General features: G+C 42.9%; 1 protein-coding gene across 2 annotated transcripts; it reads left to right on the forward strand.

Annotated features, from left to right (window-relative positions):
• The first annotated feature begins 1,346 nt into the window (after positions 1 to 1,346).
• Positions 1,347 to 17,093, forward strand: CAPSL (calcyphosine like). Of its 2 annotated transcripts, none has more exons than XM_030470363.1 (6): positions 1,347 to 1,557; positions 5,817 to 5,953; positions 6,988 to 7,165; positions 8,114 to 8,323; positions 10,529 to 10,669; positions 16,351 to 17,093. In XM_030470363.1, exons 2-5 carry the CDS (start codon positions 5,817 to 5,819, stop codon positions 10,628 to 10,630), a joined length of 627 nt encoding a protein of 208 aa, XP_030326223.1. In that variant the 5' UTR covers positions 1,347 to 1,557; the 3' UTR covers positions 10,631 to 10,669; positions 16,351 to 17,093. The 2 variants fall into 2 exon arrangements, with proteins under 2 accessions (XP_030326223.1, XP_030326224.1); XM_030470364.1 differs by lacking the exon at positions 16,351 to 17,093 and adding an exon at positions 2,824 to 2,896 and having other exon boundaries at positions 1,395 to 1,557; positions 10,529 to 10,657.
• Positions 17,094 to 17,456: the final 363 nt, after the last annotated feature.

The following is a 17,456-nucleotide window of genomic DNA, read 5'->3' on the forward strand; positions in this document are numbered from 1 at the left end:
CATGCACCCCTCTTAAAGTCCATGTAAAATTAGCATCTGAGGAATTGCTTTACTCGGGGGGATGCTGAATTTCAAGGACCGGGTTGTTGTTGAATGAGAATTATTTCTGCAGTTTCCAGTCTCCGTTTTGCCTTTGCAGTGTGTGCCGGCAGGCAGCAGGGGCTGCTCCTCCTGCACCAGCAGCCCCAAGCATACTCGGAGTCCCTTATCATTTCTGTATTCTGGAGATCAATTCACAAAACAAAGATAGCAGATGGGGAGATGTTGCATTGTCACAAAGTCAATATTTTTGAATCACTGAATGATTAAATAAAGATTGTTTCCTGGTTGTGCATTAATATACGGTCAGTTGCCAGATGAGAGATATAAAGCGTATACAAAGTCTTGCACAAGCTATGATTTAGTACCAGGAAGTACGTGTCGATGAGAGATAAGCAGCCTTTAAGGATGCCAGTGTTATTACTCTAGTAATTGCCTAAAACAATTTTCTGCTCTTGTCAGGAAACGATGCATTCACTCTTGTTCTTTTATCCATGGCCAGGACTGAGCTCTCTTTCTCATTCCTCGTATGCTCTGGCACCAGTTTGTACAAACTGCCATTACCACCAGCCCTGACCCTGTGTGTTGAGCTTGCTTCTGCCAGAGAGGGACAGGGAGCATAACACAGGCTATTTTTCATCCTAAAGGAGTTTATCAATACACTGATTCCTTCTCCGGGTGTTACACTGTGTCACTGACAATGTTTGTGACCTTCTGCAGAGTCGCGAATAGCTGTGTCTAGGCAGAGAGCAATTTTTCCTCATCGTATGGGCGTTTAACCTTTTCAGTTTTCTTCTTGCTGCAAATGAACACAATCTCAGCATCTCCCTAAAGGTTCTCACTGCCAGCAGAATGGCAATTAATGGCAAATTGGCATTCATTGCCAATTTCCAAATGGCAATTAATCAGCAGGAAAAAAAAATATGCCGGCAACTTGTTTTTTGTGAAACACATTTGACAGGCTTTTACTTATTTTCTCCTATTTTGTTTTGAGTAATGGATTGACCCAGCAAATTTTTCATCAAAGCATAGCTATGCCTAACACTGGCACTGCGATGCCGCATCCTCCTGCAGGCTTCCTTGGGCGTCTCAGTGGGGGATATCAGGAGATGCCTTCCACTCTTCCCTCCCAAGCCCTTGAGGGCAGAGAGGAGAAAAAAAACAGATTCAAAAAAGGTTAAATGAAAGCACTCTGGCAGCCCAGCGGCAATCACCCAGGGGAGCCACGTAATTGCAGGTTGGGCAAGCCACTGCCACCAGTGTCACCTTGGAGACCGGCTGGTAAACTCCAGGCGTCCCAAAAAAGGGGGGGGCAAGGCAGCCGGGTGTGTAAACAAGTAAAACGAGATGGACAAGGAAGCTCTGCAGTGAGCCTGCGGCCCTGCACCCCCTCCACTTGCTGCCTGAGCCTGGCGAGAGCCTGGGAACGGGGAGGCTGGTGGGACACGGTGACGTCCCAGCCCCCCAGACACCTCCCAGGTCCTGAGTGGAAACCCTGGGTGCAGGATAACATTGCAGGTAAAGGATTTTCTCTCTTGCTTGTTAGCTCACCATAAGCTTCTCCGATCAGTTGAGCCTGCAGTTCAGCAAAGATTAGGGTGTTTTTATATACACATATCTCTCTATACACGTATTTTGCAAAATGTGTATATATGTATGCTATAAATATATATGCAAAATAGCAAGAGCAGTTATGCTTCACCTGCTAGAAGACAGGAGCCAGATGATGCTGGGGATGGTGGAGAGGCAGAGGGGTCTCTGGGGGCTGGAAAGTCAGATTTTTAATACTGTATTTAGATGGTTGCCAAATACTCACATGGTTTTCACACTTTTAAGAATTTGATGAAATTATTAGGAATAAACCAGTTGCGTGCAATTGATCTAGGCCACTTAATCTATTTCCAGATACTGGGATATTCTGCTCAGAGGTGGTGTGTTTGTCTAGGGCAGGGGCTTTCTAGCAGAGGCTCTATGGGTTTCTGCCTGCCACACTGGGGTGTTCTTCAGGATTTTCACTGGAGGCCTTTGAGCTCAGCTGAAGGAAAATATATGAGTGAATGTTGCTGAGTTTATATTAAATCTGACTTGTGCCAGGTTTAAGACTCATGCTTAGAGGTGTGCAAAAGGATCTGGTTGCTGAACAGTCAGAGGATCTTCTGGAAACACCAAACTAAAAATTTCAGGTTTTTTACTTGTTAAGAAGAAATGCAGTCATTCCTGTGAAGCCTTCACAACACAACATTGCCTGTAGAAACAAACAATGCTAAGAACGTGGGTATCGTAATTGCTCGTAGCTCAGACTATTATGCAAAACAAAACTCTCTAGCATTCAGAATGAAATTAACCAGCCCCTTTTTTATTTCACAATGGCATACATCCCTCTTGGAAAAGATATAAGAATTAAAAACATGCAAAATTATGGTTATGACCTTTTCTTGATTTATTAATGGTTACTAATGCATAACACATTTGGAAGGTATACAGAGAACTATTATATTCAGCAAATCCTGTCTGTATCTGTAATTACTTGACATTATCCAAAAAGAGCTGAAAGCAAAATGAAAGGAAAGGAGAGAAAAGAGCATGTGAATTGCTGTGATTCCTCCTGGCTCTGATTCAGAATCTTTTTTCTTACTATACATTATCGTCTTTTAACAGCCTAGAAGGCTGTTTAGCTTAAACCAGCAGCCAACAGAAATAGGGAAGTGGTAGACATGTTACCATGGACCAGGCTTGCATATAGTAGGGTTTCTAACTGGTTTTCTGTGTTTGTTCAATTTATAGAAAGGATTCTCTGATGCATGTTGCTGTGTGACACGGGAAGCCAGGTCATGTTTTAGCGGCTTTAGTGTAATGTGTAAGTGCAGTCACTTTCTGAACAGACTCCAGTTGCTGAGTTTTGTATAACAATGTGGTGTTGGTGGTTTTGTTATTGTACATTACAGAAGAAGAAGATTTGCAAAGAGTGGCATAAATGCTTACTATGTATAATATTTATTAGTGGTTTAACCATGATTCATGAGAAAAAATGAGAAGATCTCACCCTATGGTGTTAGTGAGATTATTAGAGTGCTCTGTCCCACTTCATTGGGAACACTGGATGAAAAATGAAAAAGGTCAGGAACCACAGCAGAATTATCTAACATCTGGAAACTCATTTTGTAGCAAGAGTCCTAAGCTCTGTCTAATTACTTAGCCAAAGAGGGTTTAAAAGGGACCTTCAAGTCTCTGCTTCTGGACTAACTTTAGTAGCTAGTTCTTTAATGTAGTAAAAGAAAGTAAGGCAACATATAATGATGGGCATAATTCAGACTAGAAACAAAGAACATATTTGGAAAAGAAAATCATTCAATACTGGAACAACTTAGCCTAGAGATGGTGAGTTCTCAGCTAGAAATGCTTGTAGGTGTAGAAGCAGACTTGCTGCTTAGTGCAAGATAACTGGGATTTGGCCAGTTTCAGTGGCTCCTGAGGTACAGGAGATCATAATCATAATCACAGAATCCCAGACTGGTTTGGTTTGGAAGGGACCTTAAAGATCATCCAGTTCCAACCCCCTGCCATGGGCAGGGACATCTTCCATTAGACCGAGTTGCTCAGAGCCCCATCCAACCTGGACTTGAACACTGCCAGGGATGGGGCAGCCACAGCCTCTCTGGCCAACCTCTTCCAATGCCTCAGCACACTCACAGCAAGGAATTTCTTCCTTATATCTAATATTAATCTACCTTCTTTCTGTTTAAAACCATTATGCCTTACCACTACATGCCCTTGTAAAAAGTCCCTGTCCAGCTTTTTTGTAGCATGCCTTTAGGTATTGGAAAGCTACTATAAAGTCTCCCTGGATAGTAGATACCGTATCAGATGATCCCTCCCTAGCCTCAACTCGTGAATCTCACAGCAATGACTCTTTGATGTTACATTGCGGTATACTGGAAATGACTCCACTGAACTTGAGGCAAAGAGCTGCTACACTCTTTTTATGGTGTGTGTTTGGGTAGATTTTTGCAGCATGGAGTGGAGATGAATTATGTCAACATTTGTCTCAGTATTTATAGATCTATACAAACATATAACATAGTATAAAGTCATAATGCACAGTGCTATGCATGCATTATGCACTTTGTCTGTAGATGCATAAGCATTATATATATATGAAAGTTACAGTACATAATTACATAATGTAAATAAGTTTTGCACTGCGTTTATGTAACCTTACTGGATTTTGTATTCTTGCTAGCTAAACATCTCCCTTTAAGGACACATCACTGTTTGCAGAAAACATTTTTGACTGCTGATTTCACATAGCTCTAAGGTCTTTATGGTCACTTGTTAATGAGTTCCCAGAAGAACTTTGCTCATTCTGGCTGGAGCAAAACTGAAATGGTCTCCTTTTTACAATGCTAGATTTCTACAACAAGCTAGTACTGAAACCATTCTGGGGAAGCAAAAACATTTTATTTTTCTGTTTTTACAAGCCCAGCTGGTGTTGTCTGAAGGGGTTGCAGAAGTCAGCCCATGTGACGTTACCAGCTGTTATAGGCAGTGCTCTGTAGGCAGGAGTGGTTTAGTTAGGATGAAACAGTCTCATTCCATGTTTCTCAGTAGTTCTCTCTAATTGTTTCAATTTATACTTCTACACATGCAATGACAACGAGATTGAAAGTGCAACACGCACTGACTGTGCCTCGCAGGGCGACCCATCTTCCTCATCTCCCCACCCCAGAACATCCTCAGCAGAGCACCAAGTGTCCTCCAAGTCGAGAGCTCTTTTGTAACTCTGACCAGCCCTTCTGTCACTCTTTTGTGCCCTGGTCCTGTGATGCTTTAAGGGCTGGAAAATATTCTGGGGGCCTCATGATCCACAGCTAGGTTAAGAAACAGTAGTCCTAGACCTGAGCATGTCGTCAGCAGACAGGCTTCGATGTGCCCCTAAAATGTCAGTAGGGGCATGGACAGCCCCGGGTGCTCTTAGCAGAAAGCACAGACAATTCCTATGGGAGAAGGAGTGACTCTGCCAGCCTGGGTGTGCTGCTCTTGGTGGTGCTTACTGCAAGTCCTTGGGCTGTTTTCCCACTTTTTATTCCACTGTCTTCCTCTGAGGGAAGCTGGAAGGTTTATGTGACTGTTGTCAGAGTCCTGAAATCCTGAAGTGTTAAATGCTGTGCAAGTTTAGGATATTAATTTGACCTGCAATTGTGTTAAAATAGTACAAGGTGTCATCTGTAGGTGAAGTCAGATCTTGGGGTGATTGCTGTAGCTCAGACATGTAATGAGAGAAAGCACTTCTCCAGAGAGCTAGAACTACAATGGAATAAAAGCAAACAAAAGGAAAACGTCCTTACCCAGGACAATTTTTGCTTTCACAGCTCAAACTGTGGGCAAATGCCAAATGCAATCTGGCTAGGCTGAGGAGGCTTGGCAGGGCTGCTGGGGTGGATATGCAGCGGTGCCCTCGTGGGTGCATACACTAGTTTTCAGTGCGCTCATACACTGTAGGTAGCAAATTCTTACCCATACTTTCATGCTTCCATCCGGGTTAATCACAGGAGGATTTGCTGAGCTCTTCTTTCAGATCTGGTGGCCCAGATTGGCAAATTCCTCTTCTGGTAGAAGGGTATAAGGAAAAGAAAGTAGAGGGTCAAAATGAGTCCTCATAAGAGAGTTGCCAGCACCTTGCAAGTGAGGGATTTGGGATGCTCCATATACTAAGGCAGATTTCAGCACTCTGCCTTGTGCATGTGAATCCATGCTGTATGGGTGCTTTTGTCTTCTAGATGCCGGGCACCGCAAGGCATGACCGAGAGATGGCAATCCAGGCCAAAAGGAATCTGTCCAAAACCACTGACCCCGTAGAAAGACTTCGCCTGCAGTGTTTAGCAAGGGGATCTGCAGGCATCAAAGGACTTGGCAAGTGAGTCTAAGAACTCAAATCCATTATTCAGCCTAATAGTTTTAGCAATAAGAGGCTCGTGGGCTGAGCAGAGACCAAAACTTGAGTTTCCTCATTCCACTGCAAATGCCACAACCCACAGACTCTGAGCTTGGGGCTCCTGTGTTTTGGAAACAGGACTGATTGGCTTATCTGTAGAAGGACTGAGAGAGGATCATGAATCCCTCAGAGGAAGGTGCTTTTTTGAGACCCAGAACAACTTCCTCCAGGGAGAGAGAGGGAACATGAAACACCTCCCTCTCTCTTTGGCATTTTCTATAATTATCTCAATATTGGGGATTTTGTGCTTCCTTTCCTTTGGGGTGTGATTCCCTTGTGTGTAATGGTCTATCAGCTGTCTAGCTTATGAGAGGCATCTAGATTCCTCCCGCAGTCACCCTGAGAGTGTGGGTCATCCCACCTTTAGGAAAGGGGAGCTTCATCTCCTTGGAACCCCTCCTGGGCCCAATAAACCATAGAGGAATTGTAGGTGACCAGCTGAAACTTCATCTACATGCCTAACATATATATATAAGTTAGTGTATATACATATAGGTTAGTGTGTATGTATATGTTAGTATCTATATAGAAGTTAGTATATATAATTTTTATATATTGTATATATATAATAGAAATACATATATATTCCTATAATAGGAAGACTCCCTCAGTTAAGGCAGCCTTCACCTCACTTCAGCTGTGTAATATTCAGACACCCAATCTAAGCAGCTCATCTTTGCTGTCATTGTGCTGGGTTTTTTTGGCTCTCTCTCCCCTCCTTTTGTTTTTCTGGTGGTTTTTCTTTTTTTTTTTTTTTTTTTTTTGGTGGTGGTGGTTGTGTTTTTTGGTGTTTTCTTTTGGGGTTTTATTTGTTGGTTGGTTTTTCTTTTCATCAGCAGACTGTGGGGAAAATGTTACCTTAGGAAGGTTTCTCTGTGCGCTGTCACTGTGCTAAACCGCTACAGCATTCTCCAAGTTTTCCTAAGCATTCTCCTCAATTTGCAAATTTTCCACAGAGTGTTTAGGATTATGGATGATGACAACAGCAGGACCCTTGATTTCAAAGAGTTTGTGAAAGGATTAAATGATTATGCTGTGATGATAGACAAGGAAGAAGCACAAGAGATTTTCCGGATATTTGATAAAGATGGCAGTGGAACAATTGATTTTGATGAATTTCTTGTTACACTGAGAGTAAGTCTGGGAATTTATGTTTCTACTGCACTAAATGGAGAAAAGCGTTGATTTGTCATTAGCCAAACACAAAACGCAGCAATTTGTTCACCTTAGTAACTAGCAAAGTCTATAGCTCTATTTAAAAAGTCAGTAACTCTTGAGAAGTTAAAATATTCTATTTCCATCTAAAAATGCTAAAGGAGAAAATCACCTTAAACAACACCTCTGTGGATGAGAGAGTTCAGAAACCAACGTCTCTGCAATTTATTGGAAATGCGTAAGGCTCCCCATAAATAGAAGAGAAGAACAGAACAAAACAGAACAGAACAGAACAGAACAGGAGAATAGCAGAGCAGAGGAAAACAGAACAGAACACAGCAGAGCAGAACAGAACAGAGCAGAGTAGAATGGAAGAGTTGCAAATAAATGGTTAATTTTTTAATGGATTGCTGCCATGATTGGGATACCTCAATTCCTATATTACAGTCCAGGTACCTATGTGGTTCAGCCCAATAATCTCACTTCTTGTTCTGTAATTTTATGATGTGTTTCCTTATAAAATTAACTAATCCAGTAGTGGCTTTCCCTAATCAATCACAGAGTGAGTGATTTTAGTTGGAGCCTCTTCGCTCTGCTGAAGTCTAAACAATTTAGAACGAAAATAATCAGTGCTTAGAGTAATAAGTAATTTCTTGTTAGAAATATTTAAAATGGGTAGAAAAGTGTTCTAGTTAGCATTTTCTCTCTTATTGTCCATTTACTATCACATTGGTAGTAAATAGACTTGATCACACTGTTTTTTTGGTGATATATTGCCCTTCCTAGCTCATGGACAGTGTAAGCTGTCAGCAGTTTGTTGTCCAAGTGCCCTGAAATAGGTTTACTATTAACAATACAGTTACTTGAATTTGGAACTGGTCAAGTAGTTGGCAGAAATTAAATGATTCTGTTAATATTTCTTCACAGCCTCCCATGTCAAATGCAAGAAAAGAGATCATCATGCAGGCATTTAGGAAGTTAGATAAGACTGGAGATGGTGTCATAACAATTGAAGACTTACGGGGGGTGTATAATGCAAAGCATCATCCCAAATACCAGAATGGAGACTGGACAGAAGATCAAGTTTTTAGGGCCTTTCTGGATAATTTTGATTCACCCTATGACAAAGATGGAAAGGTAAGTGAAAACACCAAATGTCAAGCCATGAAATCACCATCTGACTCAACATTAGACTTAAATCATTAAACGTGAGTGATTGCAGTACCAAACAGGCATTTGTGTCACATTTATGGAGGACTGCAAAATGGATGCCTAACATCTGTGTAGGACTAGCAGCACAGCTTGCTCAAGCATTCAGAGGCAAAGGGGCTCTGCAGGAGGTACAAGAATAGACATGAGATTGCATTTACAGGCTTGTAGCCTTAACGCTCTACTTTCATAGGTTACTTTAAGTGTATCTTCAGACTAACCCACACGATGGCTGATTTTCAAGATCCACATACATTAGAGAATTTTTCTCTTAGGAAAAGAAGTACCAGGATCCAGTTCAAAAGCAGGTTCTCTAATATGTGAAATATTTTACAATTAACACTTCTCCACTGTGTAATTACTGAGACACTTGACTTAGAAATTAGTCCATAATAGAGAGAGATTTATCCACAGAGAATTGGAGGGAGGGTGGGGTTGGAGAGGCTGCCAGCAGCCATGTGCTGGGCTCATAGGCCTTCCTGCTCTTCACCTTGCCTCTCCAGTGCAGATATAAAACCTGGGCACCTTCTGTGATGGACTGCATCAGCTTTGTAACTATCACTGAGCCAAGTATGCTTTGTTTCCTCTTGTTATGTGTTTCCAAACTTCTTTGGTCTGACCTTACACATGTCTCAGCTCAGAGAAATTGTGGATCATTGCTGTTCACATGGTGATATTCTAGGTCTGATGATGTTCATAATGCCAAATTAGATAAAGTTTCATCAGCACTTTGTGTAATGTATTTATAACTTTGCACTTCTGAGGTTGCACCTGGGTTTTCATGGCTGCACTACACTAGTGCCTCCCAGCTGTCTGAAGGCTGGCTGCTACACTCAAATCTTCCACTTGCTTTGTTTCCAACATTCTGTTTGTAGGGAGGTGATGATTTTTATTTCCCTTGGGAATGACTTTGCACTTGCTAGAGCTGAATTTCATCTGTTTTTCTGTTGTCTCATCCTCAGAGGTATCAGTTGTGTGAGTTGTTCCCTTCCTTCTCTGCAGCAGTGGTGACATCTAGCAAACCTCAAGCACAATCTTCCTGGTTTTTGTGCTATAAGTGAACACATTAAATGGGTCCCCAAAATGGTCCTTCACAGGTTAAGTGCCTTGTACCTCATACATGCTACAGTGTTTGAGCTTATAGAAAAATTACTCTGAGGGCTCACTTTTTGTTCAGCAATCCTGACGTTCGCCTATACAATTGCATTTTCTGCTGAGAATTGACTGTGACTTTTCTGTGTCTGAATCAGGCATCACTAATGACATTGGTCTGAGCTGAAAGCCTAAAATGTTTTTAGCAGAAATGCCTCAAGGCTAAGCCTCTGCTATAAAAGTCCTTTTCACTATGATCTTGCTGGGCGCCTCTGAAACAGGCGGGGTCAGTGAAACTTGTAATCAGTTCCTGGTGACAGGACAGTCTACAGTGTTCACTTCTCCCCACTGTTGTGTTCCACTTAGTTCTCAAATGCGCAGTGCAATAGGAGCAAATATTTTTCTATGCAATGTTTATTCAACGAATGACCTCTACAGTTCAAGAGTTAGGCCATCACAAGAGACATGCACTGTTTGTTTCTGTTAATCTGATTCTTATTATATTTTTTTAATGGTCATTTTAAAGCTAATTCAACCGCAAAATGCTGATGAAACATGTTCAAAACGTGTGGGTATTTGAAAGAATGTTTGCTTCTTTGAGAAAGAGCTGTTTAGAGCAACAGCATTTTCTCTCTAGTGAATGGATATAAAGCTCCTAGCTGTCACTGGGTTGCACCAAAATCCCATTCACTTTTATGAATAATAACGCAAAGAACCAGAGTATAGCATTCTTGGAAAAAATTATGCATGAGTCTTCTTGAGTAGCACTGATTTTAACTTCAGTTCCTGGTAATGTTAGTTCAACTCTACACATTTCATTTCCATCCAAGTGCTCTTGGAGGACAAGAGCTCTTATTTCTAGCAAAGAAGTGAACTTTAGCAAATTTTCAGTGGCTTCATTCTTTCTCGTGGATTCCTTTCCACTAGAAACATGAAATAGCAGATGTTAAGTTTCATTTAGAGTTCTTAATGTGTGGTTTTGGCTTACAACACTAAAAAAAATAAAGGTTCATTTTCCTATTTTAAATCCTTCTGTCTCAGGTCACAACAGAAGAATTCATGAACTACTATGCAGGAGTGAGCGCTTCAATAGACACAGATGTCTATTTTATCGTCATGATGAAGAACGCTTGGAAACTATGATCATATGATTAAAGGAGCAAGACTTTACTTCCCCCTTTTGTAGGTTCCCATGATTAAGTTTATGCACAACAGGCTCATTTTCCATAATAGCAGCTTCCAGTAACTGTGCCAATTACAGACAATCTCCAGAAATAATTCCCAGATGCTTCGATAGGCTCAGCCTCAGGGGATTGGAGCATAACCACTGAGCAGATCTGTCATCCAGCCACTCTGCAGATCTCTCCCTTTTCTCCCTGCATTTCTGACATGGTTTTTCTTTTCTGAGACTAGCCACTCCTTTCTTCTCAGACATCTGCAGTAGGTCCTTGTGGCTCCTGAATATCCCCTCCTCCAGTGTTAGATACAGCTCTGTTTGACAGAGGATAGAAGAGATAAAAAGCAAAATATTCTGGAAGGGAGGTGGTCTTGGGCAGGCTTAGAAATGTGAGGAAGCCTGTCCCAGGAGGATCCCAGCCCTCTCACCTGTAGCACTGCAGCATCTCTTGGCTTCTTGGGTGTCACTTGTGCATTGGAGCAACTGCTCAGCTCACTGCTGGGAACATAGAATCACAGAATGGTTCGGGTTGGAAAGGACCTTAAGATCATCTAGTTCCAAACCCCCTGCCATGGGCAGAGATGCCTCAGACTAGACCATGTCACCCAAGGCTCTGTCCAGCCTGGCCTTGAACACTGCCAGGGATGGAGCATTTATCACTTCTCTGGGCAACCTGTTCCAGTGCCTCTCCACCCTCACAGTAAAGAACTTCCTCCTTATATCTAACCTGAACTTCCCCTGTTTAAGTCTGAACCCATTCCCTCTTGTCCTATCACTACAATCACTACATTCCCTGATGAAGAGTTCCTCTCCAGCATCCTTGTAGGTCCCTTTCAGATACTGGAAGGCTACTATGAGGTCTCCACGCAGCTTCTCTTCTCCAGGTTGAACAGCCCCAACTTTCTCAGCCTGTCTTCATATGGCAAAATGTGAGTTCCCAGTGCCAGGAGGCTGGAGAGAGGAAAAAATCAAGAAGGGGGGACATGGGCCAGAATTACTGCAAAATGCTCTTTAAAGCCCTGGTTTCTCCTGGTTTACAGCTCTGCATACAGGCATCTTTCCTGTGTATGCCTGTCTCACAGCGCTGTGAGCCTGCTTATAGCTTTTTTCCCCATTTTGATTTCTTTCTTTTTGTGCTGTGAGATCATCTCACTAAGACTTATCTTTAAAGGGCATTCATGTGTTATAGTATTTAATTCTCACTGTTCCTGGAACTTTTGCTGGTCTGATAGCTGATGTCTTTACACACTTACACTGAAAGCTGCTTGCTACTTTTTGTATTTATACTGGTTTATGACCAAGCTATGACTTCAGGGAACTTTCTGGGAAAAAAAGAATCTGTAACTTTCTTGTCCTGTCATCTTCTGTTTCTGATGCTGAAAAAAAGATGGGAACCTGCTCCCCCTGGTCACACAAATGAGGCTGTCTCAGCTCTGAGATCTTCTGTCCCTTCCCTGTACAGAGAGGGGAAATGGAGCACAAAGGAAAAAAAAAAAAAAAAAAGGAAAAAATAGAAAAGAGAAAGAAAAAAGAAAGGAAAAGGAAAGAAAAATGAAAGGTGGGGTGTGTTTGGAGGGGTTACTGTCTAATTATTCGTGCTCTCATTCCTTTTCCTTTATGCTTCTCTTGCATCATGCTGCTCTCCCAGACTGAAATGCTGCTGCTGTAGCAAGGAGTAAATGGCTTGTGCATGGCAGCATTTGCTCCATTTGCAGCTGGCAACCAGCTAGAAGGAGTATAGGCTTATAGGCTGGATTTTCAAAAGAGCTGGACTGATGAAGTCTCAGTTCTTACTTAGCCTGGGTTGCTAACGGTTCAAACACTGAAGTCCTGAGTGCTTGCTGTTTTGTTGCTGTGCAAACTCTGCTTTTATTGTCTAGCCATGATCTCAGTATGAGCAATAGCTGCTTGAAATTCCCTAGTAATGGCTGTGCAAACTCAATTATTTTCTTTGATCTATAAGCCTCCAGAAGCCTGCATACTGGCTGACACTGGAAGCTGTTGGAGTCTCTTCATGATTGTCATAGATCATAAGAGGAGCCTTTACTTACTGCGATGCTACTGAATTGCCAACATACCTTCTATGAAAAACAAACTCACTATTAAGCAGAGGTTGTACATGTCGTGGCAGCCTGAGTAGAATCCATTTATTTCTCATGTATTAATTGCCTCCGCAACAGGGTGTCATGTTGTCTGTCTTCGGTGTTTCAAGTAAAAATAAAATGATGTGAATAGACTCTGGGAATGACAAGACGAAAACACTATTTCCTTCTGACATGCTGCCTCATGTCTTCAGACCACACAGTGATCTGTTTTGCTGATAATCAAGCACAGTGGAAGGTTTAATCTGTGTAACTGCAACCAGTTTGTCTTTTCAGTGCTAATACTCCCTGATTTTACTTAATCCTAAATGCAATTTACCTTTTCAGAAGGGAGAAGCGGTACTGGCAGCAACTGTGGTTTCTTAAAACCAGCAAAAGTTTTGCCACCGGCCTCTGGGAGCCTGTAACTGGGGAGAGCTCTGTGCTCCAGGATGAGATTTCTGCACTGAGCTTGGCTGAGAGGGTTTTGTGGGGGAACCTGAGGGACATGAGCTGGGAGAGCTCAAACCCCTTCTTCCTGGTGGAAGGGCTCAATGCTGGCCCTATACATGAGAGCTGCAGATGATGTACCCCAGCACCCTTAGAGCAGCTCCTGGCTCCTTGGGTCTGCCTGCATGTGGATCTCATTGTGTGCTGGGTAGGTTGCTCATCATCAGGAGGTCATTTTTCACAATTTAGTGATTTCAGAATTTGTACAGAGCATGCTTCCAAGGGCTGTTTTCAGATTCATTCAAAGTCTGTGGCAGTATCCTGTCACTGCTGTGGGAACAATCTGAGTGAAAACTGGTAACTACAGAAAAGGTAGAGGGCTTTCAGGAAAAATAAATAATCTGGGAAAGAATAACATGTGATTGCTTGTAATCAGATGCCATAGAACACAAACTGGAACCTGCACTGTAAGAAACATCATTTGATTAATACATGTGCAAATTCATGTAACAAACATGCACATTGCATCAATTGCTAGGTAGGAAAAGCTCTACTAGGAGGTGTGCAGCCATAATGACACACCTGAGATTCACTGGAGGCACTTTGCAGAGATTAATGGCAAGTTAAAGGGATTTGAATCAGACATGGAGGAATACCAGGCCTAACAGCAGATGCCCCAAGCCACCCTTTAGCACTTCACCATCCCTGTCTGCTGGGGCTGCTGCATTGTGATCTGGGAGAGCAAAAAATGAAGCTCAAGTGCCCATGTTCAGCTGCAGGCTGCTGTGTGCTGGTTACAGACCCAGCAGATGCTGGAGATAAATGGTGATGCAGGCTGTCCTGCCAGTCTGTGGTTGCAGAGTGCACACGGCAGATACTGGGAGGTAGGTGGCAATGCACGCGATCGTATCTGGTGCCAGCATCAAGATTTTCAGATGTTGGCTTCATTTTCAAAGCACTATTTCTTCTTTCTGATTGTGCAACAGATGCTAAGCAGGATGGCACAAACCATAGGAGCATCTGAGTCTGCAAGGCTGTGGGCCAATAGCAGAGGCAAAGACTTTGCCTGCACCTTGAGCCCCATCCTGCCCCATGGCACAGCACCTTGTCAGGGCTGAGGCTGCCTGCCCCACTAGGCAGCACCGGAGCTTGCTCCAAAAGTGCTGGTGGAGCCCTGTGATCCCTCATAGAGGGAAAAGGCTGTTTTATACCTCCCCTCAAACTCTGCCCCCACTCCCTACCTCCACCTGAGCCATCAGAGCATCTCTGTGACACCCTCCACGCTGAACAAGCAGAAGGTGTGTGTTGGGGAGATGGGGGACAACCTCTCCACCTGGTGTGTTCCCCAGGGAAAGGCAACACTCCTGCAGCATCCTTTACTGCATTTTGGGTTTGCCCCTGTGCTCTTTTTGTGGCTTCATGTTTTTGTCCTGGAAGGGAGATTTTTTGGCTTGATATGGTCCAGAATTGTTGTTTGGCTCATGCTTTCTCCTGCAGCATAAATCTCTGGTTTAAGCAAGTGAGTTTTTATGCAAGCACCACTCACTGGCATATATTCTTGAAACTAGACCACAAGGCATATTCAGTGACCTGATTCATTGGTCTCCTGGCACAAAGCTGTCTTGGTAGAGGCAGATGGAAGCAGCAGGTAAAACCCCCTGCACACAGTGCTGTATAAAAGCCAACTTGCCTTTGTGTAGCAGCTTTTACACAGTACTGCCTCAAGCCTCTGCAGCTGCATCGGCAGAGTAGAGCTTTGCCATCCCAGAGCTGGGCTTGTGGCTCCACTGTCACCAGCTGAGATTTTGGCTATTTTTGCCTCCCAGCTCCTGTTTTCCACATTGGGAGCAGCAGTGGCAGCAGTACACTCAGTTTTCCCTGGTAAAACAGGTAACGCTAAGAGCAACCTGCTGCTGTCGGCAGCTGCCCACTGTCTATGACTTTCACTATGATTAAACCCCCTCCTGTTTCTCCGGAAATCCTTTCTCACAGCCAGCTCAGGAGGAAGGGGTGAGTGAGCAGAAAGCAGGATTCCCAGTGGGCTGTACTTTATGCCGAGTCCTCAGGTAGCTGAGAGCAGCCTCAGAAATTGAAACAGCCCCCCACACTGCTGAGTTTGAAGTCCCCGTGATTGCAAGGCAAGTGTTTTGGCTCTAGCACTTCTTCAGCTCTGACGCCAACAGAGGCTGCAGGAGGTGGGAGCACTGCAGGATGCAAAAGCTTCAGCTCACCGGTTTGCAGTGGACCCCAGGTACAGCAACCCTGTCCCTGGAAACCTGGACCGAGGCTTCCTCCATGCTTACAATGTTGGCATTGATCCCAACAGGAGCTGCAGCTGGAGGATGGGGATGGGATCCAGACTTTGTTGAATGTCTTGACAAGTAGGAAAAATTACAAAGAAAGGAATGCAATGTTTTGTGAAAGTTAAATAAAGCCTGGTTTCAAGTGGAAAAGCAGAGCTTGTGGTAAAATGTGAGCAGTGTTTATTTTCTTGAGCTAAATCTGTTCTTTTTCATTGAGGACATGATATTTTTGCCAAAAGCTGCAATGTATTTTTTTTTTTTTATTTTTTACTTTTAACTGATACTTTATAATTCAAAATTTTCTGATCTTTTTTTCCTTTTTTTTTTTTTTTTTTTTTTTTTTTTTAGCTCACATACATTTTTACCACGGCACACATGTTTTGAGAAGCCCTGGATTTGTGGCATAGATTTATTCCTTTAGACATTTCCATCAATATATTTCTGCTTTGTTTCTTATTTTTTGTTGCTTGACTAACTTCTGAGGCTTCTTACATTTATTTGGTGACAGTGGTAATGCTGGACTAACCTGATGTCATCATGACATCGAAGTTATGCAGTCAATATTTAGCAATAACTTTTCTTACATTCATTTTTCCAGGACATAACTACAGCTCTGTCTCCCAGTGCAAGAAGTTCAGTCCATTAACCTCAGTGTCATTGGACCTAATGCTGTATGAGAGCTTCTGCAGACACTTCCTAATGTCAGATTAGGGCAGTCTGACCAAAGAACCAGACTTTCTCTAGGAGATGAAATAGAATTATTTGCAAAATGCGAGGTGGTATTACAGAAACATGTTGCTTTTGGCACATAGAGCCATCACATATCATAGACACTGTTTTTCTTATTCTTAGGTTACAAAAGATGAATTTTTGAACTACTATTCTGGAGTTAGTGCTTCTGTGGACAGTGATGCCTACTTCATTTTAATGATGAAGAAATCCTGGAAACTCTGACTTTTGCTTCCATTAGCCCCAACTTTTTTGGGACCAGAGACCATAAAGAAGAGAAACACTGTTTAGTTCGTTGCGGGTTTGAGTTTTTGTCACCCGTTCCCATCTGATCACCGTTCTCAGAGCTGAATGGTTTGATGACAACAAGGAGTGTGCCAATGTTGGACTCTGACATGGAGCTTCATTCAGCAGGTGGCGCTTGAAAGCCGAGGAGCACCCCGCCTTACCGAACTGTAGAGCTGCGGGGTGGGAAAGGGAACGGGAGAGTCGGTACAAATTCACAATTGCGTTTCCTGGCATCATTAGGGTTTTCTTGTGTGTCTGTACATTAGCTTTTGTTTTGCCAATGTCCTGTTACACACGGGAGTGCTAATTTGGAAGGCTTCATTATGACAGTAATAAGGAACTCTTTGACCCTAAAATAATTTCTCACAGAGATGATAAACCTCCTTTATGTTACTTTTCAGCTTATTTTAAAGGATAGCTTCAGAAAACCACAACCAAACAGATAACTAGCTGGAGCAAGAAGCATATTGACTAAAAGCCTGCTGATGTTCCCCCCCCCCCAGGGCTGCAGCACTGTGATATTGGTGTGTAAATACAGGAGTTTGAATCAATAAACACTTTTGTTAAGAAACCTGGAAGAAGATGAACTCCTGCTCTGCAGAAATACCCTGCCAGCATCGCCAGGTCCCTTGCTGCAAGAAGGGATGGCTTCATGGTCAGCTTGTTCCTGCCTAAAACTGCCTCAAATTCAGCCACACGTCCCTGTGGCAGCAAGGGGACCACCCCTTCACCGTTCATTTCATGGCACAGACTTCACTGCACATCACATGCATTTAACCATCCCTTTGCCCTGGCATAAAGTTCCCCTGCCTCCCCAGGCATAGCTGGTCTTCTACCTCCCCACCGACACACATAGCATTTCGGTGTGCTTTATCTGCTTGCCTAATGAATGTGCGCAAGAGGAGGTAAACAAACTAATAAATTCAGCAGGGGACAATTAT

The sequence above is a fragment of the Strigops habroptila genome, chromosome Z (genome assembly GCF_004027225.2).
Source record: "Strigops habroptila isolate Jane chromosome Z, bStrHab1.2.pri, whole genome shotgun sequence".
Classification (NCBI taxonomy): Eukaryota; Metazoa; Chordata; class Aves; order Psittaciformes; family Psittacidae; genus Strigops; species Strigops habroptila.

Bases quoted from the DNA above. Each gene is read 5' to 3' on its own strand.
- CAPSL (XM_030470363.1), top strand. From the start codon at position 5,817: ATGCCGGGCACCGCAAGGCATGACCGAGAGATGGCAATCCAGGCCAAA. The intron at 5,954-6,987 runs GTGAGTCTAAGA...AATTTTCCACAG, and splicing joins GGCATCAAAGGACTTGGCAA to AGTGTTTAGGATTATGGATG. The intron at 8,324-10,528 runs GTAAGTGAAAAC...CTTCTGTCTCAG, and splicing joins CCTATGACAAAGATGGAAAG to GTCACAACAGAAGAATTCAT.